The sequence below is a fragment of the Dipteris shenzhenensis genome, chromosome 5, assembly GCF_047967505.1.
Source record: "Dipteris shenzhenensis isolate YYH24624 ecotype China chromosome 5, Dip_SZ_1.0, whole genome shotgun sequence".
Classification (NCBI taxonomy): domain Eukaryota; kingdom Viridiplantae; phylum Streptophyta; class Polypodiopsida; order Gleicheniales; family Dipteridaceae; genus Dipteris; species Dipteris shenzhenensis.
Window position 1 is genome coordinate 41,803,856 of NC_141600.1, and position 25,610 is coordinate 41,829,465.

General features: G+C 40.1%; 1 protein-coding gene across 1 annotated transcript in view; it reads left to right on the top strand.

Annotated features, from left to right (window-relative positions):
* LOC147902039 (G-type lectin S-receptor-like serine/threonine-protein kinase SD2-5) overlaps nucleotides 1-25,202 on the top strand; it is a 39,056-nt gene extending 13,854 nt beyond the window's left edge. The window contains exons 2-4 of the mRNA XM_087374408.1: nucleotides 24,727-24,815; nucleotides 24,894-24,993; nucleotides 25,082-25,202. Coding sequence (XP_087230534.1) covers nucleotides 24,727-24,815; nucleotides 24,894-24,993; nucleotides 25,082-25,202 — 310 coding nt within the window. The remainder of the gene's footprint in view (nucleotides 1-24,726; nucleotides 24,816-24,893; nucleotides 24,994-25,081) is intronic.
* Nucleotides 25,203-25,610: the final 408 nt, after the last annotated feature.

A 25,610-nucleotide genomic window follows, 5' to 3' on the forward strand; every position in this document is an offset into this window, starting at 1 on the left:
TTTTAGGAACACTACATCCCATGTACATGTGATGTTAGAGTCTGAGGTCAAAATGCGAGAGTTGCAATCAACACAGTTGTACGAGGGTGCTAGGATGTCTAAACTACGTGCTTGTCTCTCAATCTTGAATCTACAAGTAAAGTATGGGTGGTCGGATTCAAGTGTCTCGGCGTTATTGAGGTTAGCTCCTACATTAATTTGACTCATTATTTGGATATTGTTTGTTTTGAGAACCATCATGTATGGATTAGTGTACCCAATCATCATTATTCGAAGCCTATGTATGTTTGAATTGTGATAGGTTGCTCCAGAAGATGTTGCCTACACCAAATACCATGCCTGTATCAAGAGATGAAGCAAAGAAGATGCTAACAACAGTGGGTATGGATTATGATACCATCCATGCTTGTTGTAATGACTTTATTCTCTTTCCTCATGAGCATGGAGATTTGGCTAGTTGTCTGAAATGTGGAGAACAACGATATAGAGATGACTTGGAGGGTGAGCAGATACCGGTAAAGGTCTTGAGACACTTTTCCATCATTGCAAGAATACAGCACATGTTCTGATGGAAATCCATAGCGGAGTTGATGACATGGCATGCATCTCATCGGTCCATTGATGACACATTGAGGATTCCGGCAGATTGTGCAGCTTGGAAGCACATAGACAATCAATGGTCGGACTTTGCGAGGGAGCCACGCAACTTACATCTTGGGCTCGCCATGGATGGCGTGAATCCTTTCGGGTTATGCTTGACATCTTGGTCGACATGGCCCATAGTCATGGTGAATTACAATATCTCACCATGGCTAAGAATAAAAAAGGGACACCTCATGCTTGCACTACTTGTGCCAGGGAAGTACAAGGCGAAAAGTATGGATGTGTACATGGCACCTTTGATAGAGGAATTACAGATATTATGGAGAGGAGTGCGGGTCTTTGATATTTCCAGAGCTTCTAGACATACCAATGATATTTTGGTTAGGGGTATCTTGATGTGGACCATGCATGACTACCCAGGATATGGAGACTGCGTAGGTACGTGGTTCTATCTCTACATGTATAATATAGGATTATGCTTTCATGACTCTCTTTCGCACACGTCTTATACTAACACATTCATGCATGCGTTCAGGACTTGTTACAAGTGGGTACCATGCTTGTCCTGTTTGTGGACCGGGTTTGAAATCGCTTACACGATACTCCAAACATATGAGGAGAAATGTTTATGAAGGTCATGCTCGATACCTTCCGCTAGACCATCTCGTGCGTGGAGGTCAGCTTGATCCACCACCATCATATTTGAAGGCAAGTGACTGGATTCAGGCTTGGAGGGCGACTGGAGAGGAACCTCCTCCTGGTATGAAGAGGCTATCGATCTTTCACAAGCTTCCTTATTGGGGTCAGTTACAAATCAATTATCTCTTGGATCCCATGCATATCTTCAAGAATGTGGGGGCTACTATTTGGGCACACTTGATTGGTTCCAAAGACTCGAGAGGAGTGCGAGAAGACTTGCGTGCTATGAATAGGATGTCTCGTTTGTGGCCCCAAGTGCATGCTTCAGGAAAAGTTGTCCTCCCGAAAGCAACGTGGATCCTCTCTACGAGGGAGGAGGCAGTGGTCAAGGTGGACATTGCCTCTTTTCAAACACCGATAGGGTACATGCATTGCTTGAAAGGAGCATTTTCAAAGGACAATAAGCTTAGTGGGCTCAAGTCCCATGACAGGCACAAGGTCTTACAGGTATTCTAAGCTGTAGAATTAGTGTACCAATAATCGTGATGCATTAGTGTAATTATGATTATGTTATATTGATGACATGACTTCTTTGTTGCTTTGATAGTTTATCCTCCCAATTACAATAAAAGGGTGCTTACAAGAAGATGTTAGAAATGCTATATTGAAGATCAGTGGTATTGTGAGGTATGCTTACTATCAAATCGCATTGATTGCATTTTGTTCAATTTAAACTAAATAATCTGTATACTATTTATGAAAATATCTTACATGGGCATGTGAAATAGGTGGATATCTCAAAAAGAGATCTCCATATTGAGCATTGAGAAGGCTAGGGTGGAATCCATCCAAGCCGTATGCTTGCTTGAGAAGCACTTTTCCTCGAGCATTATGACAACTCAAGTCCACTTGCTTGTGCACATAGTTGATGAGGTGGCTATTGCAGGTACCGTTCATAGTCGGTGGATGTTTTTTCTTGAGCGGTTTATGAAAACTTTGAAGGGACTTGTAAGACAAAGAGCAAGACCAGAAGCAAGCATGGCAGAGGGATGACTTGTGCAAGAGTCATTAGTATATATCACAGAGTTTCTTGCATCCACGGATCTCGATATGTCGCAAGCTTGGCATAACAAGTATGATGATCGCATCATTGGCGAGGTTCCCTAAGGAAAAGGGATTGAAAGAAAGATGAGCAAAGAGCAAATGGAGAAATTCAATAAGTTTTGTATCCTCAATAGCAAGGAGATGCAGAAGTGGATTGAGAGATATGAAGCGGCAAAAGCAGAAAGAATAAATGCAAGGACGAGATTCAGAGTAATGTACAGGCGATCGCAACCATATCCACAGGATCTAGCTCTTCTCCCCACTCACATGTCACTTGATTGGCTACAACTGGCTCTACGTAAAGCCGAACATGATGGAGAGATAATAAACGAGCGCGAGCGAGAGTTATCATCTGGATGTATGATGCATGTAAGTTTCTTACCTCTTGACGTAATTAAGTAATTATTTGTGGCAATATAGGCTTTAAAATAGATGCATCTTCATTGTTTTAATGATGCTCTTTTACAGTACAAAAAGTACAGTGCATTATGGTCATATGGACGACATTTTCACGTGGAACGCATCGATTCAAAGAGAGTCACGTATGATTGTGGAGTCATGGCTAACTTCACACAAGATAGCCAAGCAAGTGCTTCGGATACCAATCTTCTCTCCTTACAGTTGGATTATTGTTGTGGAACCATACGCAAAATCTATGAAGTTGATTTCAGACAATTTAGTATTTTCATTCTTGATGTAAAATGGTTTAAAACTATTTACAACAGTCCCCATGTGAGAGTGAGAAAAGATAGTAGCAATTTCTTTGCAATAGACTCCACCAAACATTGGACTGATGAAAGTGATACTTTTGTTCTTCCCGAGCACTGTGAGCAGGTGCATACTAATGATTTAATTAATCAAAGCTTTTGTTTTTAAAGATCCATTGATACATGTACTTAAGCATAATTTCATATATATAATTGACGACATTTAGCCCCCATCTTCAATATAGGTGGTTTCTCATCTGGATCGTTTTGATCCAAGATGGTGGTATGTGATCCAAGTTGTACCACAAAGTAAGCAAATTTTTGAAGATAGAGATGTGGATATGGAGATGCCACTACCAATGCCCAATCCAATTGATCTAGATGAATCTAGCAAAGAAGATGAAGATCTCAATAAAAAGGAAGATGCACATAATGACATCGCACGAGAGGAAGATGGAGATCACAATATTGAGGAAGAAGACAACGATCATCAAGAATCACCACGCTTTATTGAAGAAGATGATCAAGTACTTTTAGGTAAACATACGATGCTAGAGTACGATGATGATATAGGAGATCAACTCGGTATAGAGTTAGAGATAGACTTGTTTGGCGCATTAGACTTGGCTCAAGATGAAACCGTTGATGTAAATGCTCTTCATTGATTTTTTTCATCTCAAACTTGGACATGAATATATGAGCTTCAAAGGCTTGATATACATGCTCTCATACTTTTATTCTCTCAAAAGATCAAACATGTATGAAAATTAAAAAATAATTGCCATTGGAGAAAACTAACTTTCAAGGCCGATATGTGAAAAAAAGCTTTGTAAAATGTCGCTATAAAAAAGTATCTCAGTGTCGCTATGAAAAAGTATCTCAGTGTCGCTATATAGTGACACTTACAATTCTGATAAAAGTCTCTCATCATATGTAACCCTATCACGTGAGTTCAACAGATGGATTTTTTTTATTTCTAAAATTTACAGAAATAAATATACATAAGGGACTATTTAAAAAAGTTTTGGAAAAAATTTACAGATTTGTATAGAAAAGGGGTATATTTTATTAATGAAATTTTTTACAGATAAGGGACTTTAAATATAGGCCTTGAACGCACGTGATATAGAGAGTTTATACATAGTGACCCCCCCGAGCTATTCTATATAGGGACTTTAAAAATCGTCGTTATATAGCGACGTTTGTCTAAAGTTGCTATATAGCGACCCTTCACGAGTCATGCTTCCAATACCAATGATTAGCACCACGCGGGTGCTTAACGTTGCTACTTAAATGTTGCAATAGGATCCGTGTGTAGTATTGTTAGGGACATTGCCCTCTTTTCCTTTGCTTTTGGTCAAGTTGACCCACTTATAAAAGTGGTTAGCAATTAATAATTTTGTATGAAGAGTTCATCATCTTTAAACATTTATGTGGTATCTCAACCACACTGAAAGCAAGTAAAAGCAAGCAGGGCTATAGTGGTTTTGCCACCTTGTTCAACTTAGGATGTAATCAAAGTTTAGGAATCATGTTCTAAAGTTACCTTCAAGATGAATAGTAGTGTAGTTCTACATCCCTAATTCATTCTCAAGATTTTGAGGAGGTAAACAATGATCACCATTCTCAAACTCCTGGTTTCCAATCTTCTCACATTCAATCTTACATTCCCTCATTAGAAAAAAAGGGAGCTCATTTTGGGGCCCTGAGAGAAATTCACAATTTCTTCATTTTTCTTTCCTCTAAAACACTAAAATATGACATAACTCCACTGATGCACGATGCAGAGTTTGGTACTTCTGACATCACCAGTGCGTCCTAAGTGGGCCAAAACCTCGAAACGACATTTGAAACACTGAAAATGGGCACCTGCAAGCTCGAAAAAGGGCAAAAAGTCTTTCTTAAGTACACTTTTTTAACGGGGCCTTTTTGGCCTTTTTTGGGCCTCCGGGTGCCCATTTTTAGTTTTTCAAATGTCGTTCCTGGGGTTTTGGCCTGTCTGGACACATCGGTGATGTCAGAAGTACCAAAATTTGCACCATGCATCAGATATAATAAAGTAGATCAAGTATCCTCATTGAATGCAAACTTGACAATATTTATTTTTTCTTCCTTTTTTGTATTTTTTCAACGTTATGTTGACCCTCCTTTGATTGGTGGATGGCTATTTTCCTTCCAGACTAAAAGGCCCCAAAATGAGTTTCCTTTTTTCCTAATACTAGTCCCATATGCCATGAAAAAAGAACTTTAGGATGTAATCAAAGTATGTGGATTATGTTCAAAAGTAAACAATGTAGCATGCATATTACATCTAAATTCAACCTAAGTCTATGAATTTTGTTTAGGAGTGAATAATATCGTCGCATGGGTCTCACGGATTTGATTGCATCAACAGTTGATGAATGTGTGATCAAATTGTATATTGCAGAGGAGAGGAAAGGATGGTAGGATCAAAGATTTAAAGCTTCTTAAATGGATTTAGTTGTTATAATCAAGTCCAAATAGCACCTAAAGACTAATAAATTACTTAATATGTGTACATGTGGATGAGAAAGGACACTTGAAAATTAGCTCAGGGGGGTCACTCATCATATGTAACCCTATCACGTGAGTTCAACAGTTTTTATTAATCCCATTACTTACAGATTGATATATACACAAGGAAGAAGTATTAACCACCAAAGGTTAATATACAAAATGGGTTTTTATATTAAAAAAGTTTTGGACGCTCCCTATATGCAACATTGACATTTGGAAAGAGTGTTTTATGTCGTGGGTCCTAACATTCCTCTAGCTCTCAGCATAGATTTCACTAACTAGTAGTCATGCTCGTCATAATTTTGGATCTTTCTTAATCTTTGAGGTGGATGCTTCTCATTATGAGAGATGATGGAAGATTTCGTATGTTCTATCACTCTAGTAAATTATGAGTCCTTTTGCATGAGTACAAGAACTTATTGGCATGCTAACTATGCTCACCTTACTAGTCAAATCTAATACGTTAGGTGTGACTCCCTTAGAGGTGGACCTGGTTAATAAAAAATTCCAAAGTTTATTTTTGCAAGTTGTGGCATCCTTCTTAAGGGCATTGGCCCTCTATAGAAGGTCATTTTTTAAAATTTTCCCTTCTTAAAGAAATGCATTAAAAAATATAACCTTTCTAGAGAAGTGCAACATTTTTTGAAACAATTTGTATTAATATTGCTTATTTTATGTTAGTATGCCTAATAAAAAATAGATGATAGGATTCTAGAACATATGGAAAAGCTAAAGACTAAGTTGCTAGTGATCGAGTGTCTCTAGACTCTACTATCTACTATGCAAGCTCCATCTAGCTAGCTTCAAATGCCTATAGAATATTAAGGTTTATAAATTGCAAATTGTAATTTGAGCTTTGTAATTTAAAGTTCAGACTCACACAATGTAGGTTGGTGATTGTAGTTAATGTACAACTTAGAAGCAATCGGATATTACAAATTTGCAATAATGAATTTGATGATTTTGTCTAGCTTGTCTTTAATTTTGACAATCCAATTGATGATTGCCTATAACATTTAAATGCTAACTGAGATGAGTACTTCCTTCAGGATACATATGAGAATTCTTAGATCTTTATGTGTTTGCCCTTCTAGACTAAGCAATTTAAAAAATAGTAATTTGGTACTACACTGGCCAATTGGGCCAATGCTAATACTTTAAGATAGCAACACAATAACCAATTCAAGGCATAATAAAACATTAGAAAATGTAAGGCTATGTTGATGGAGACCATTTCTTAAATGATTATGAATTAAGTATAATTATAGTTATTGATTTTGGAGAGAGCCACTTTTTCCTTTATGTTAAATATTAAGGTAGGACTCAAATACCTAGCTAGATAGGACTCGCTAGAAAATGACTCAATGGAGGAGAAGGGTTCTTGCAAGGAGGTAATGTTTATAGAAAATCCAATTTTAAAATGTAATATGACCTCCAAATTTTTAGATTTGAAGTCCAATTTTTTTTTTAAAGAGTTTTTTTAATTTGTAGACCATTTTAGCTATATTTTAGTCCAAAAAACTTTAAAAAGTTTAAAGTTAATGGTTTATGTATGTGTTCTCAAAAACATTTGCTGTGAATAGTGCAAGGAGGAAGGGAATAATAAATGGGCAGTAAAGTGGACGATTTTTTGAAAAGACCAAGAAATGGATTTTTTCCCTCCAAGGAAAACCTATCCCGAAGCCACTGGAAGAACAAGGAAGGCATTGTGGTTAACACATTCAAGCCCAATAATCCATACACAAACAGTGGGAAATAATGCTCTAGGCAACACATGGGACATGGTCTTTAAAACGGAAGGTACTCTTTTTTCTAGCCTCATGTGTGTATTAGCAGGTGGGGGGGGGGAGGGAAAGTGGGGGGGGGAGGGAAAGTGGGGGGGGGAGGTAAAGGAGGAAAGTGGAGGGAGCAGAAGGGGAAAGGGGGGGGAGGGGGGAAAAGGAGAAAGGGGGAGGGGAAGGGGGGGGAGGGGAAAGGGGAAAGGGGAAAGGGGGGGAAGGGGGGAAGGGGGGAGGGGAATGGGGGAATGGGGGGAGAGAAAGGGGGAAAGGGGGGAATGGGGAATGGGGAATGGGGGGGAGGGGAAGGGGAAGGGGGAAAGGGCAAAGGGCAAAGGGGAGTAGCTAACTCTAACTCTCATAAATTGGATCCATAGCAAGCTGCGATGGGTCATCTTCCTACAGATGCAGAGACGTGACGCGCATTTTGCATAGGAACAAAGCCGTGGTTTATTGAGCAAGAGGCAATGGGAGCGAAAGTTGATTGGGCTGAGGTGGCTGGTCGCACGGTATGAGTCTACTCCTACTTGTTATCTCACTTTTTAAATTGTTTTATTCTTTAAGTTCCAATCTAATTTTCAATTTATATGGTTCACTCTTAGGGTCAAATCTCAAGCATCCCATCATCGGAGGTGAGCGATCACTAGGGCCAGGGATCAGACACACGTGACGAGGATCAGGAAGAAGGTGCAGCTCATGAGGACCAAGGATCAGGCCAACAAGACAAGGACGAGGACAAGGACGATTCGGATGAGTAGTAGTAGTAGTAGTAGTAGTAGTACTAGTAGTAGTTGCAGTTTGCATTTTCTTCGCCATGTATGTCATTTTGTATATCCGCTCATTTGAGAAATTTTGTATCACCCTTTCGAAAGAGTAATTTTGTAACAAAAAATGTTGTATATGTTCGACATGTATATGCTTTTGTTGCTCGATCATTTCATTTGAGCGATTTTGTATCACCCTTTTCGCAAGGGAAATTTTATTATAAAATTATTTTTTTTGTAATTACCAAAAAAAAAAAGATTAGTGGGGCTAAACAGGTCCATAGCAAGCCCTGTTTAGCCCCACTTATCCTTTTTTTTAAGTTTTGTTAATTGTCGCTATATAGCGACGTTTACCAGTGTCGCTATATAGCGACGATTATCAGTGTCGCTATATAGCGATGTTTATCATCGTCGCTATATAGCGACGGTTCTTTTTCAATGCTTTTAATGACTTTAATAACGACGTTTGCGCTTGTGAAAAAAAAAATTATGTAAAAAGCGTCGGTATTTTTGTCGAAAAAGGGCCCATGCCTTGTAGTGACGGTTGGTGCGTGACTACCAAGAAACATTTGAGCACAAGACCAACAAGGGGCTAGATACCATCCAACCTAACTATCAAAGTTTTAACAAACCCCTAAGGCCCCTCCTATACTCAAAAGAGTGGTGAGGAAGTATCGCAAGGTTTATTATTAGGATATTCCCTCCTAAGACATAAGATGCTTGAGGAGGATCCTACCTCAATCCTACATGACAACACAAACTAATCACACAACCCTGGGATGTGGTAGGACTAGCTGCATTCCTATCTACCAAGGTGAAAATGCCCTTGCAACCTTCTTACAAGGTAAACCCACTCCTTTGAGAGGCCTCTCTACCTGGATGAATGGACAAATGGTGACCCAAGAAAATGTGACCCTCGAGGTAGTATAACCCCCCTCATTGAGGAGAAAAACATCCTCAAAGTACCAATTAAAAAGTTGGGTTAGTACTTTGAGAGTGACAAAGCAAATGAAGTACTTCCCATCTCTTTTTAGGATAATAATGATATGGCAATCTTGGATGGTGGAGCCAGTGTAAGTATAGTCACTAAACAATGTTGGGATGACTTGAAATGGAGGGTACAAACCTTGTGATCAAGTTATCTAATAGAGCTATGGCTCAACCAATAGGAGTGCTAAGGAATATCAAGATAAAGACATTCGGTCTAAGTTACTGAGTATGGTTTGTAGTGATGGATTTCCACTACGTCCAATGAGACGGCTATGATATTATATTAGGAAAATGTTTCATGCGCACTACAGGGTTTAATCCACAACTATATATTGAACATGATTTTTTATGTAAGGATGAGTAGGTCATGAGGGTCAACCTTCAAACATGGAAAACCCATCCCAATGTCTGGTAATTTATCTGTACCTAAGTCAGATACCACTCAGTGGACCATCTTGGTAATTATGGTCTTGGCATGTAATGAAACAGATGCAAGACAGGATTGAGATGAACATTGGCATGTTCCCTTGCCAGATCATGAGTTTGAACACAATTAAGTGCATATTCTTGCAGCCGTGGATGTGCTTGAAAAGAGAGAAACACAAATGTCCGCTTTCAATTCCAAGGTGCCTAGGACTATAGTCCAATTAAATATGATCAATGTATTGAAGGCACACGGGGAGAGAAAAGGGGTAATGAAGGTAACTTTAGACCTTCATTGGATCAAGTACATCAATGCTATCATCCACCACCATGAGTTCTCTTCCAATTGGGGAGCTAGGATAAATAGATTGAAGGCCCTAGAATGCTAAGTCTTCTCTAGAAGCTAATCCCCTCCTAGAGGCTAAGGACCCAACGGCTAAAAGAAAAAATCATTCTCTTAAAGAGAAGCAACCTACTCAAAAGAACTTGGATGATGATGAAGAGGAGAATACTAATTTATGCCAAGTCCTAAAGCATTTTTAATCCTACACAGTCCATGATGACTGTAAAAAACTTCTAGAGCAGGCTAAAAGAATGGTAGAGGGAAGAAACTAGCAAGGTTTTGATGGTCCATCCAAGGTTAAAGGGGTAGACCTAGTGACATTGGATGAAGATTCCAAAGCAATCTACGTCTCGCTGATGATCTCATGCCAGGACAAGAAGAAGCCATGATTTCTCTTCTTCGAGAATATGAGGACTGCTTTTCCTGGCCCATTACATAGACATGAAAGGTGTGCCAAATGAAGTCATATAGCACACCATTCCCATTATGGATGATGTTAGACCAGTTTAGTGAAGACCATACCCAAAGAATCCTTAATATTTGATGATTATAAGAGAAGAAATCCAAAAGATGATTGATGTGGGATTCATACATGAGATGGAGCATACAGACTGGGTATCCCCTATACTCATTGTGCTAGAAAAGAATGGCAATATTAGATTACACATTGATCTAAAGAAGGTAAACTAGTATGCTACCCGCACGTTGCTACAAGAAAACATGATACATGATGCATGTGTTGTTGCTATGTAAAATACATTGATATATAAAACACTGTTGATTATAGAAAAGGGTATTCACTACATGTATTGCTTTGGATGTAAACGTTAGACATTTGCATCGGAAATACCATTGACTTTAAACCCTTCAACTTTCTAACGAAGATGAATATATCTATGTTTCAACTGTAAGAGGGAAAGATTGCTCATAATATTTTTATTCATATGGATATAGTTTTAGAAAGAAGCCTCTACAATGTTAATTTCTTGTTTGGAATAGTATTACAATTGCAATTAAATTAATTTAAATTCAATTGAGAGTTTGTTGTATGGTAAGGAACATTAATAATTTCAAAAAAATGTACTATTTTCAAGGTAATGATTTAGTAATTTGCAGTCTAAGATGTTGTCTCAATGGGCAATGTGAAGATATCAAAGCAACGCTAGTCAAAAGTTTTACTATGTAGGATCCATCCATTTGGAACACATAGTCGCACATATGATATTTTCCACGTAGTCAAGTCCGCATCAGTGTCAAATAAGATTGTATCTTTCCAAAATACATATACACCTTATTCAATAATCGGGACAGAGATCCCATACATCTCTATGGAATCATCTTAGAGATGTAATATGAACATATCTAATTGTTGTAAATTCTTGAATTAAATAAGTCCAATATTAAATTAGAACATAATTTTGCTATATGATTGAGGAAAATATGAATACGTGTTTAATTTGGTATATTGATAAATTTACCAATTGTAAATGAAAAGAAGTGAGTTGCCTATGAGATTAGATAATTTTAAAAGGAATTTTTACACAGTAATTTTTACCCAGTTTTATACGCATCTACTGCTCTGAAGATAGGGAAATGTGATGCTAATTTTGAATTTGCTGATGACTTTGTTGTTGATGATGACCACTTCTTTGGAAGGATTTGCCTCTACCTCTACCTCTGCTTCTATCTGAAGCTATGAATGCTTGATCATTAGAATGACCTTTGTGTGCATGAATGGCCTGAGTCTTGAGTTCTTCACCAAGTAGCAATGACTGAAGTTCTTCCAGTGTCAAAAATTGTCATTGAATCGCAATACTTTGGACTAGATTCTCATATCCCTCTCTTAGTCCATTCAGGATGACATGAACCATTTTTGTTGGATTCATGGTCTCTCTTGATGCTGCGAGTTGATTGTTATAGTCTTTGATTCTGAGTACGTAAGCATGACTGATTTTGCTGCTGTTGTGGAAACTCTGGTTGATTTGGTTTCTCAGTGTGAGAATCCTAGAAGTGTTCTTAGAACACTCTGAAGTCTCTTGATCATCACTGAACCGATGAACGTTTGGTTTCAGGTAATGTGATGATGTTAAACTATATGTGAGCGTAGGGATTGACTCTGAGTAGGATCGAGGTAGGATCTAGTTGGGAATTTTGGGCATGGCTTATTGACAACTTGGAGATATTCAAATCGTCTCCTCTATGGTGATCTAGTATACTCTGATCTAGATCTATACCAACTATCGATCGACGAAAGAACATAAAATAATTTCTTTTCTTTGGTTCTTTTTATGCACTGGGTCAGATGCGTCGAGGAGGCTGATGTGCATGAAGGAAGTGGATTTGTCGGTGAGGCTCAAAAGTGAGTGATACTTGTGCCAAAATGTGCATGTGATGTAATGAGCATGTAGAATACAAAAAAGTGAGCGATTGTCCTTTTCAGAGCACCCTCAAATTCTTTCTGGATCAAGAGATATGGCTTGATCTAGGTGGAGGGGCAAAAAAGGGTGCGAAGTGCTCAATGATGATGTGGCACTCAGGGTCACATGCAAGGGTGTGTTTACCAAGGGACTATGCCTGTGCAGCACTGATTGAGGTGGTAGGAAGGTGCACATGTAGTGTGTGCACAGTGTGCCTATGAAGGAGTAGTGCCTAACAAGCCAGCCTAACAAGCCACTGATGATGTCGCAAGTTGACCAATCAAAGATGATGTGGTAGATGTCAAAGCTGATGTGGCATGTTGACTTAGCCTAAGTGATGATGTGGTATAGCTGATGTGGGCTAATGATGTGGCACTATGGATAGGCCCACGTGGCAGGTGACGTGTTTGCTGATGTGGCAGTCAGCTTCCACATGGTAGATAAGCGATGACGTGGTGACTATGTGGCCACTACTAATGTGGCAGGGCTTGAACCAAGCCACTGTGGTGGGTAACCCTATCCCTTGGGGGGTTCTCAATGTGCCACATGTTAGAGGAATAGCCACATCGAAATATGTATCTTGCAAGTGAGGATATGTAGAAGACGGATATAGTGTACATTGACATAGATTATGAATCCAAATGGGAATGCAGTTATCAAGTTGATCAAGCAAATAAAGATACTTGGAACATCAACAATAAACAATTATTTCATTAATTTTGGACTTGTCAATGTACAAATTCATTTTTATAGATATTTTTGGACTAGTTTATGGATAAAATTTAAGGAAAAACTCACTCTTCAAAACACAGATAAAAACATAAAAACAAACAATTTTTTAGAGTGTTTGGAAGGAAATAAAATCAAAATTATAAAAACGTAACATAGATAAGCTACACCAAAATATAAGAAATAGTAGCAAATAGAACTAAATTAATGAAAAATCAATGTAACTTCTTACATAGATCAGTACACGATCCTATTGTACTTAAATTTCTATTGAAAAAATCTACTTTATGAAAATATCCTTCCAAAAACAAAAGATGACAATACCCTTTTGAAATAAAGAGTTTATTTACTTACACTATCATTTTGTACTAATAATGCAAAAACTAAGAAATGTAATTCTTACATTAATCTATATTGCAAAAATCCTAGTATACATTTTTATTTTTAAGAATCCTCATTTAAAAGTTTAACTTTCCCTTATGTTATTAATAACTTCAATAAATAAAAATCATTTAAATCCATGGATAAACTATAAATATGTGTGTGTGTGTGTGTGTGTGTGTGTGTGTGTGTGTGTACGTATGTATGTACATACATACATACATCCATACATCCATTGACGAGGAGGAGGGGAAGAGATCACGCTACCGTGTTAGTGAATTTATTTATTTATTTATTGGTCACCACCACGCTGCTGCGGTAGCACAATCCTTTGGACACACTGCGATTGCTTGACTTTGAGGTCAAGAGGAGACTTGAAAGGGCAGGGAAGAAAGGGAGGGATAGAGCAGAGGAGAAGGAGAAGAGAGAGAGAGAGAGGGATGGAGGGAGAGACAGGGGGGAGAAAGATAGAGGGAGAGAAGGGAGGAGAAAGGAGAGGCAGAGGGAGAGGGGGAGGGGAAGTGGAAGGGGAGCACAACACGAGTGAGAGGGAGAGGGAGAGGGAGATGGGAAAGGGAGTACAATGCAAGGGAGTGGGAGGGAAGGTAGGGGAACACGACGAGAGGGAGGGTGTGATTGAAAATGAGTTAAGGGAGAGGTGAGAGTCAATATACTTCTCTCCGAACTGCCCGCTCTAGAATTCAAAATTCCCGATCCTTCTGTCCCCCCTACCTCTCTCTCTCTCTCTTCCCCCCCTCCTCACTTTCCCCTTCTACCTCCCCCCCCTTCTTGCTTTCCCCTTTTCCCTTTCTCCTCTTTCCCCTCTCCCTCTCCCCCCTTTCCCCCCCCTTTCCCCTACCTCTTTCCCCCTTTTCCCCATTTGCCCATTTCCCATCTTTCCCCCTCCCCCCTTCCCCTCCCCCCATTCCCCATTTAAACAAATAGAACAATACATTAAATGAGAAGAAGTAGACTTACCAAGGTTGCCTCAAATGCCAACCATCCGCCTGCACCAAAGTGCGAAGTACCTACGATGTCCAGCCGTCTCTTCGTAGCCCTCCTCTAACCCTCAAACATTTCGGGATGGTCCCTATTCTGCTTCTTAAAGAACTTCCAATCAGCTTTGTCTTCCCAGCTGGGTTTAGCCAACCCCTTTGTGATGGAAGTACGCAAGGTTTATCTACGATGCTTCAAGACCAAACCCATGCACTCTCGCATATAATCCTCATTAAACTCCCAATTTGGCGGGTTAGGGTATTTTTGTTTCAATTCATTGATGACTGCCTACTTCTTTTGGTCATCTTGATACTGCCAATCGGTAGCAATGCCGCTCTTGAAGTGATGGCTCATCAACCGCCTCATGATGGCCATCACTGCTTTGCCCTTTCTATCTTCTATTATCTCTCCGAGAGCCGTGATTTGATAGGAGAGATCCCCTGATGAGTAAGGAGGACTGATGGTAGTAGAGTCAGAAGGAGTGGAAGCTGTGCGAGCGCTTCCGGAGTGAGGATTCCGGAGTGAGGAGTAGTAGTGGGAGTAGGAGAGGGCAAGGGACCTGACTAATACTGTGTCTCCGGAGACCTATAGGAATGTGAGTGTGCTAACTCGTCTACATCTCTTGAGTCAACACAACATAAGCTGTCCTTTCTACTCTTCCTTCCCTTACAAGAGGCATGCACAAGTGATGACCCCTCGAAGGGGCATGAGGGGACGGCTGGGTAGTACGTCCAACCATCGGTGTAGGGGAGGGAATTGCGGAGGTCCTCTGAGATAGCAGAGAGAAGAATCTCGCTACCTCCTCATCGCTCATCTATGCTACAAACTCGTCGAGACTCCCGACAAAGCCATGTGCGGCTAGCAAAGGAGTTCCCCGAGGGGTAGTCGCAGTGCTACATCCGAGAGGAGTCGAACCAGGGGTAGTCGCAATGTTAGGTCTGAGAGGAGTCGGACCAGGGGTAGTCCTCAGGGTAGTCACCTGAGAGGAATCGAAGTTCTCTAGAGCATATAGATCGTGAGCTCTCCTCCTGCGAGGCTGTCCATACTCGTCGGATGTGCGACGTGATCCCATGTCTAACATAGACACAAACACGAAAACAAAAAACAAAAAACAAACATAAGCATAGGCATAGGCATAGGCATAGGCAAAGGAAAAGAGGAAGAAGAGGGAAAGGAAAAGAGGAGACATATGCATGATAAGCATAAGCATAAGAGATGGAGACATATGCTCATGCTTATGCTTATGCATGAGCATAAGAGAAGGGGGAAAGGAAAGAGAGATCGGAAAAGGGGAAAGAGGGAAAGAAAGAGAGAAGAAGAGGAGGAAAGAGGGAAAAAAAGACATATGCTCATGCTTATGCTTATGCATAAGAGGAGTCTTATGCATAAGCATAAGCATAAGAGACAGAGACATATGCTCATGCTTATGCTTATGCATGAGCATAAGAACATGAGCATGAAAGAGGGAAAAGAGGGGGAAAAGAGGAGAAGAGAGAAGAAGACGGAAAGGAAAGAGAGATTGGAAAAGAGGAAAGAGGGAAAGAAAGAGAGAAGAAGAGGGAAAGTAAAGAGGAAAAAGAGACATATGCTCATGCTTATGCATGAGCATATGTCTTCTTCTCTTATGCTCATGCATAAGCATAAGCATAAGCATATGCTCGCTTATGCTTATGCTTATGCATGAGCATAAGAGAAGGGGGAAAGAGAGAAGAAGAGGGAAAGGAAAGAGAGATTGAAAAATGAGAAAGAGGGAAAGAAAGAGAGAAGAAGAGGGAAAGTAAAGAGGGAAAAAGAGACAAATGCTCATGCTTATGCATAAGCATATGTCTACTTCTCTTATGCTCATGCATAAGCATAAGCATGAGCATATGCTCATCCTTATGCTTATGCATGAGCATAAGAGAAGGGGGGAAGAGAGAAGAAGAGGGAAAGGAAAGAGGGAAAAAGAGGGAAAGAAAGAGAGAAGAAGAGGGAAAGGAAAGAGGGAAAGACGAGGAAAAAGAGGGAGAGAAGAGGAAGAAGAGAGAAAGAAGAGGAAGAAGAAAAGAGGAAAAGAGGAGAGAAAAGAGGAGAAGAGAGAAGAAGAGGGAAAGGAAAGAGGAAAAAAGAGACATATGCCCATGCATAAGCATAAGCATGAGCATATGCCTACTTCTCGTATGCCCATGCATAAGCATAAGCATGAGCATATGTCTTCTTCTCTTATGCTCATGCTTATGCTTATGCATAAGAGGAGTCTTATGCATAAGCATAAGAGACGTACACATATGCTCATAATTATGCTTATGAATGAGCATAATAACATGAGCATGAAAGAGGGAAAAGAGGGGGGGAAAGAGGAGAAGAGAGAAGAAGAGGGAAAAAAGAGAGAAGAAGAGGGAAAGGAAAGAAAATGAGACATATGCTCATGCTTATGCATGAGCATATGTCTACTTCTCTTATGCCCATGCATAAGCATAAGCATGAGCATATGTCTCCATCTCTTACACTTATGCTTATGCTTATGCATAAGACTCCTCTTATGCATAAGCATAAGCATAAGCATAAGAAACGGAGACATATGCTCATGCTTAGGCTTATGCATGAGCATAAGAACATGAGCATGAAAGAGGAAAAGAGGGGGAAAAGAGAAGAAGAGGGAAAGGAAAGAGAGATTGGAAAAGAGGAAAGAGGGAAAGAAAGAGAGAAGAAGAGGGAAAGTAAAGAGGAAAAAGAGACATATGCTCATGCTTATGCATGAGCATATGTCTACTTCTCTTATGCTCATGCATAAGCATAAGCATGAGCATATGCTCATGCTTATGCTTATGCATGAGCATAAGAGAAGGGGGAAAGAGAGAAGAAGAGGGAAATGAAAGAGGGAAAAAGAGGGAAAGAAAGAGAGAAGAAGAGGGAAAGGAAAGAGGGAAAGAGAGAAGAAGAGGGAAAGGAAAGAGGGAAAAAGAGCAAAAGAGAGAAGAAGAGGGAAAGGAAAGAGAGATTGAAAAATGAGAAAGAGGGAAAGAAAGAGAGAAGAAGAGGGAAAGTAAAGAGGGAAAAAGAGACATATGCTCATGCTTATGCATGAGCATATGTCTACTCTTATGCTCATGCATAAGCATAAGCATGAGCATATGCTCATGCTTATGCTTATGCATGCGCATAAGAGAAGGGGGAAAGAGAGAAGAACAAGGAAAGGAAAGAGGGAAAAAGAGGGAAAGAAAGAGAGAAGAAGAGGAAAAGGAAACAAGGAAAGAGAGAAGAAGCGGGAAAGGAAAGAGGGGAAAAGAGGAGAAGAGAGAAGAAGAGGGAAAGGAAAGAGAGATTGGAAAAGAGGAAAGAGGGAAAGAAAGAGAGAAGAAGAGAGAAAGTAAAGAGGAAAAAGAGACATATGCTCATGCTTATGCATGAGCATATGTCTACTTCTCTTATGCTCATGCATAAGCATAAGCATGAGCATATGCTCATGCTTATGCTTATACATGAGCATAAGAGAGGGGGGAAAGAGAGAAGAAGAGGGAAAGGAAAGAGGGAAAAAGAGGAAAAGAAAGAGAGAAGAAGAGGGAAAGGAAAGAGGGGAAAAGAGGAGGAAAGAGATTGAAAGATAGAAGGAGAGAAGAAGGAAAGGAGGGAAAGAAGAGGAGAGAAGAGGGAAAGAAGAGGAAAGAGAGGGGAAGAGAGGGTTCCTACACCCATCACTGCAGCTAGCGCCTTAAAGCTGCATGCCAATGCAAATAACAAAAATAACAAATGGAAAAAAGAGGAAGCACTTACTTGAAATAGTACGTCCCGCTCGGTGTGGACTGGCCCTACAAAAGACAGGAAACATACCATTTTTCAAATAAGATGTTAGAGGAAGGAGGAGATTACAAAAGTAACTTCTTGAAAGGAGGAGATTGAGGAGACAAGGAGAAAGAGAAGGAAGAGAAATACAAAAAAGACTAGAAGAGGTGAGTCTTCTTTCTTTCTTGAAATCTCGTTTTTTATTTCAATCCTTTGAAAACAAGCATGAAAACTAGTTTACAATTTAGCAATACAAGGAGAAGCACTCACAAAACTAAAGCTAACAAACAAATAACCTACATTGTTGAAACAGACTCACCTCTTGAAAAACTTTCTTTCAAGAAACCAAAGAGGGAGAAGGGTGGAGAGGGAGCACGAGCTAGAAGAAGGGTGAGGAGTGGAGAATAGAGTGGGAGGTTGTCGGAAATAGGTGGGAGGTCATCGAAAATAGGTGGGAGGAGAGATTGCCTTGCTTACTTGAAAGATTAGAGTGCTAAAGAAAGCGCCACGTGTAGCGTCGAGTTTCGGTTTTAACCCACAGCGTCGCTATATAGCGATGTTTTTAATTAAAAATGTCGCTATATATCGACGGAAGAGAGCAAAACGTCACTATATAGCGACGCTTTAAGACACTTTTTGTTCTAAGTTGAAGGGAAGCTCATAGATGCTATTTTATAACTGTTAATATATTTTCTTGCAACCTATGTTGTGATTTTATAAGTGTAGATGGAAGGGACGAGTGGAAGCTCGTCCGATGATGTGCCAATGCCCGGGAGCACAAAGTGGCTTACAGAGAGGTTATACTATCATTGCACTCATTGCAAGCGAGAAGTACGACATCAACGTCATATTATCATGTGCCACTTGCAAATGTATGGGGAGGAGCCCGAACCAGTATCCATCATTGGTGTTGCACGTGTTGATGGACTATCGGTAAGTCAAAGCTATTTAAGTTCGCAGTCTTATTGGATACCAGGAAATACAAGATCTTATATTTACACGAAATCTTAAAATAGGATGAGGAGACTGACGAGGGTAAGCATATACCTTCACACTTTGAGCAAGACTATAGTCTCCCGGATGATGACGAGGGTATGGTCGACATGATGGATTCTATTTTTAGGGGCACTACATCCCATGTACACATGATGTCAGAGTCTAAGGTCAAAATGCGAGAGTTGCGATCAACACAATTGTACGAGGGTGCTAGGATGTCTAAACTACGTGCTTGTCTCTCAATCTTGAATCTGCAAGTAAAGTATGGGTGGTCGAATACAAGTGTCTCGGCCTTAATGAGGTTAGCTCTTGCATTAATTTGACTCATTATTTGGATATTGTTTGTTTTGAGAATCATATTGTTTGTTTGAGAATCATCATGTTTGGATATTGTTTGTTTTGAGAATCATCATTTGGATAGTGTATACCGAATCATCATTGTTCGAAGCCTATGTATGTTTGAATTGTCATAGGTTGCTCCAGAAGATGTTGCCTGCACCAAATACCATGCCCGCATCAAGAGATGAAGCGAAAAAGATGCTAACACTGGTGGGTATGGATTATGATACCATCCATGCTTGCCGTAATGATTGTATTCTCTTTCATCATGACCATGGACATTTGGCTAGTTGTCCAAAGTGTGGGGAACAACAATATAAAGATGACTTGCAAGGTGAGCAGATACCGGTAAAGGTCTTGAGACACTTTCCCATCATTGCAAGAATACAACACATGTTCTGATGCAAATCCATAGCGGAGTTGATGACATGGCATGCATCTCATCAGTCCAACAATGACACATTGAGGACTCCTGTAGATTGTGAGGCTTGGAAGCACATAGATAATCAATGGTCGGACTTTGCGAGGGAGCCATGCAACTTACATCTTGGGCTCACCATGGACGGCGTGAATCCTTTCGGGTTACGCTCGACATCTTGGTCGACATGGCCCATAGTCGTGGTGAATTACAATATCCCACCATGGCTAACAATAAAAAAGGGACACCTCATGCTTGCACTACTTGTGCTAGGAAAGTACAAGGCAAAAAATATGGACGTGAACATGGCACCTCTGATAGAGGGGTTACAGATATTATGGAGAGGAGTGCAGGTCTTTGATATATCCAGAGCTCCTCGACATACCAATGATATTTTGGTCAGGGGTATCTTGATGTGGACCATGCATGACTACCCAGGATATGGAGAGTGCACAGGTACGTGGTTGTGTCTCTACATGTATAATTAGGGATTATGCTATTATGACTCTCTTTCGCACGCATGTCTTATACTAACACATTCATGCACGCGTGCAGGACTTGTTACAAGTGGGTACCATGCTTGTCCTGTTTGTGGACCGGGTTTGAAATCGCTTGCACGCTACTCCAAACATATGAGGAAAAATGTTTATGAAGGTCATGCTCGATACCTTCCGCTCGACCATCTCGCATGTGGAGGTCAGCTTGATCCACCACCATCATATTTGAAGGCAAGTGAGTGGAGTCAAGCTTGGAGGGTGAATGGAGAGGAACCTCCTCCTGGTATGAAGAGGCTATAGATCTTTCACGAGCTTCCTTGTTCGGGTCAGTTACAAATCAATCATCTCTTGGATCCCATGCATATCTTCAAGAATGTGGGGGCTACTATTTGGGCACACTTGGTTGGTTCCAAATACTCGAGAGGACTATGAGAAGACTTGCGTGCTATGAATAGGATGTCTCGTTTGTGGCCCCAAGTGCATGCTTCGGGAAAAGTTGTCCTCCCAAAAGCAACGTGGATCCTCTCTACGAGGGAGGAGGCAGTGATCAAGGCAGGCATTGCCTCTTTTCAAACACTGACAGGGTACATGCGTTGCTTGAAAGGAGCATTTTCAAAGGACAATAAGCTTAGTGGGCTCAAGTCCCATGATTGGCACAAGGTCTTACAAGTATTCTAAGTAGAATTAGTGTACCGATAATCGTGATCCGTTAGCGTAATTATGATTATGTTATATTGTTGACATGACTTCTTTGTTACTTTGATAGTTCATCCTCCCAATTACAATAAAAGGGTGCTTACAAGAAGATGTTAGAAATGCTATATTCAAGATCTATGGTATTGTGAGGTATGCTTACTATCAAAACGCATTGATTGCATTTTCTTCAATTTAAGCTGATTAATCTGTAGACTAATTATGAAAATATCTTACATGGACATGTGAAATAAGTGGATATCTCAAAAAGAGATCTCCATATCGAACATCGAGAAGGCTAGGGTGGAATCCATCGAAGCCATATGCTTGCTTGAGAAGCACTTTCCCTCGAGCATTATGACAACTCAAGTCCACTTGCTTGTGCACATAGTTGATGAGGTGGCTATTGCAGATACCGTTCATAGTCGATGGATGTTTTTTCTCGAGCGGTTTGTGAAAACTTTGAAGGGATTTGTAAGACAAACAGCAAGACCAGAAGCAAGCATGACAGAGGGATGGCTTGTGCAAGAGTCATTAGTATATATCATAGAGTTTCTTGCATCCACGGATCCCGATATGCCGCAAGCTTGGCATAACAAGGATGATGATCGCATCGTTGGCGAGGTTCCCCAAGGAAAAGGGATTGAAAGAAAGATGAGCGAAGAGCAAATGGAGAAATTCAATAAGTTTTGTATCCTCAATAGCCCTGGGATGCAGAAGTGGATTGAGAGATATGAAGTGGCCAAAGCAGAAAGAATAAATGCAAGGACGAGATTCAAAGTAATGTATAGGCAATCGCAACCATATCCACGGGATCTGGCTCTTCTCCCCACTCACATGTCACTTGATTGGCTACAACTAGCTCTACGTAAAGCCGAACGCGATGGAGAGACAATAAACGAGCGTGAGCGAGAGTTATCATCTGGATGTATGGTGCATGTAAGTTTCTTATCTCTTGATGTAATTAAGTAATTATTTGTGGCAATATACTCTATAAAATATATGCATATCTTCATTGTTTTAATGATGCTCTTTTACAGTACAAAAAGCACAGTGCATTATGGTCATATGGATGACATTTTCACGTGGAACGCATCGATTCAAAGAGAGTCACATATGATTGTGGAGTCATGGCTAACTTCACACAAGATAGCCGAGCAAGTGCTTCGGATACCAATCTTCTCTCCTCACAGTTGGATTATTGTGGAACCATACGCGAAATCTATGAAGTTGATTTCAGATGATTTAGTATTTTCATTCTTGATGTAAAATGGTTTAGAACTATTTACAACGGTCCCCATGCGACAGTGAGAAAAGATAGTAGCGGTTTCTTTGCAATAGAGTACTCCACCAAACATTGGACCGATGAAAGTGATACTTTTGTTCTTCGAGCAGGTGCATACTAATGATTTAATAAATCGAAGCTTTCGTTTTTAAAGATCCATTGATACATGTACTTGAGCATGTCACTTGATTGGCTACAACTAGCTCTACATAAAGCCGAACGCGATGGAGAGACAATAAACGAGTGCGAGCCAGAGTTATCATCTGGATGTATGGTGCAATGTGTAACTTTCTTACCTCTTGACATAATTAAGTAATTATTTGTGGCAATATACGCTATAAAATAGATGCGTCTTCATTGTTTTAATTATGCTCTTTTACAGTACAAAAAGTATAGTGCATTATGGTCATATGGACGACATTTTCGCGTGGAACGCATCGATTCAAAGACAATCACGTATGATTGTGGAGTCATGGCTAACTTCACACAAGATAGCCGAGCAAGTGCTTCGGATACCAATCTTCTCTTCTCACAGTTGGATTATTGTGGAACCATACGCGACATCTATGAAGTTGATTTCAGACGATTTAGTATTTTCATTCTTGATGTAAAATGGTTTTGAACTATTTACAATGGTCCCCATGCGACAGTGAGAAAAGATAGCAGCGGTTTCTTTGCAATAGACTCCACCAAGGTGGCTATGTCCTCATCAGACCCCCTTGTCAAAGTTTTTTTCCACTTTGACTTGCAGTTTGCCTCTTTGGGCTAAGATGTACTGGCCTTATCTATTTTGGTCTTCTTGTGGAGTTCTTTCCTAAATGCTCTAGCCTAGGCCCTAGTTATCATGTTTAAGGACACCTCGGGGGGGGCGGGGGGGGGGAGAGGGTCTCACTCATCATATGTAATCCTGTCACGTGAGTTTAACAGATGGGCTTTTATTAATTCCATTACTTATAGATTTATACATACATAAGGAAATAAAGTAAGACCCAAAGCTTAATATACAAAAGGGTGTTTTATATTTAAAAAGTTTTAGAAGCTCCCAACATTCAAAATGAACATTAGGGTAGAGTGGTTCATGTCATGGGACATTTTGGAATGCTATTGTTGGCATTTTTACTTTGCAATGAGTAGGCACTCTTCTTGTATTTTCTTGCTTTTCTCTTTATTGCTCTCTTTGGCCTTTTCACCTCGATTGGGACCTGGATGCTATGCTTTTTTTATTATATTGATCTCTAATCCCGATGCACATCATTGGACTTTGTTTTTTGATGTTCTTGGAATCCAGTTGTACTATTGGGCTTGGTTCTTTTTGCTCTTTGAAGTTCTATTCATTATATATTCTTAGACTTGTATATGTTTTCATTGCATCATCGCTTGCCTAGGAGTGGTTTGAAAGTTAATAGGATTTTTAACAAAGCAAATTTGAAAGGTTGCATCCTTTGAAATAAATCTTGTTGCTTGACTCAAAAATGTATCATGGCTTGAATATGGTACGTTAAAAACACGTGGAGAAAGGAATGCCGTCACAAAAGTTCTCAAGCAAGTGTGCATTATAGCCGGGTGTGAAGAATCATACTTATTTATTTCTTCCTTATGTGATCTCAAACGCTTATTTTGGATATATTGCTTATCTATCTTTGTTGGCTCTTTGATGAGATTTTTCATCTAGTTTTTTTTTTTTTTTAATTGACTGGTTTATTGATTTTGGGTGCCAACATCATGTCCATCCACAAAATCACTATCTCATGCACTAAGTAAATCCGCCCCCTCTCTGCCCCCCAAGTGTAATGCCAAGGATAGAATTCACCTATTGCTTGGAAAACAATAGATTAAGCTCTTGCATCGAAGCATTTTGGTCCCTTCAAGTCATTAGCGATGTAGTCCATAAGCTTCAACCAACATTGAACCCCCATAGTCATAAGCAATTTGGAGGCCTTCTTAGATGCGCAATTGACATCCAACTTTCTATGTCGGTTGGGCCATGTGGGAGACTAGCAACTGGACATAGTCAATGGCATGGAGGACTCACGTGGTTAAGTCAAAGTGCATCTTGGTTCACAGGTTCAAGAAGGGTATGGATATTAGGACCCTAGCTATAGAGGAGTTAACATATGCCTAAATGGGGTTAAGGGGTGATCACCTAATCTTATAATCCCCTTGCCGTTGATTCCCTAAGTCCAGTTTTGTCAAGTTGTTGTTTCATTCTATTTGCTCAGATTAGTGCAAGAAGGCATAAGAGATCAAGATATAAAATCTTTCGCGGGCTTAAAACGTAGGTACAACTGCTTCTCTTTGTTGTAATTTCGTTTTGGGTTTTGCAGAGTTAAGGATGCAAAATTTGAGCTTGTATACAGTATGTGCTATGATTCCAGAACAGGAGTAGAAATCATGAATGCTCCTTCTAGCCTCTGTAATCACGTATAGCTTTCGATTATTCTTACGCTATGAGATTCGTTATGCTTTGTTTTGAGCTCGTTAGCGTAAACAGATACAAAATCCAGGTTCTGGATTTCGAGACTGTATGAATGTTTCGCTGGTGACAAATTTTGGCGGTTTGTGGCACTGCAAGAGCTTATGGAATCGCGCCAGTGAATCAGAGAATTCTCTTGAATGGCTATCTTGAACATTATTCATTCGGTAATGCTTGTTATGCTTCTCGCGTCCCTTGGGTAACAGCGGCGATCCTTCACTGAATCTGTTGCATTTTGTTCGCCACAGCCTTTTTTATGAATGTTTCGCTGGTGACAAATTTTGGCGGTTTGTGGCACTGCAAGAGCTTATGGAATCGCGCCAGTGAATCAGAGAATTCTCTTGAATGGCTATCTTGAACATTATTCATTCGGTAATGCTTGTTATGCTTCTCGCGTCCCTTGGGTAACAGCGGCGATCCTTCACTGAATCTGTTGCATTTTGTTCGCCACAGCCTTTTTTATGAACTCGAGTCTCTCCTCGATGGAATAACGGAATGGAACCTGTATACCTAGCTCTGGCATATCGCATTTGCTTCCAAACTTCGTCGTCTCAGTAGATGCATTTGACTGTATGCCTGTCTCTTGCGCCTCTTGCATTCCATTTCCATTGTCGAAAACCGGTTTTTCATATGCTTCACACGTTGTTGCCGGCATGTCTTCCGCTTTCACGGCCTCCTTTTCCAATTCTTTGGCCTACGGATGATCTTGAATTTCTTCTATCATGACCCGATCCT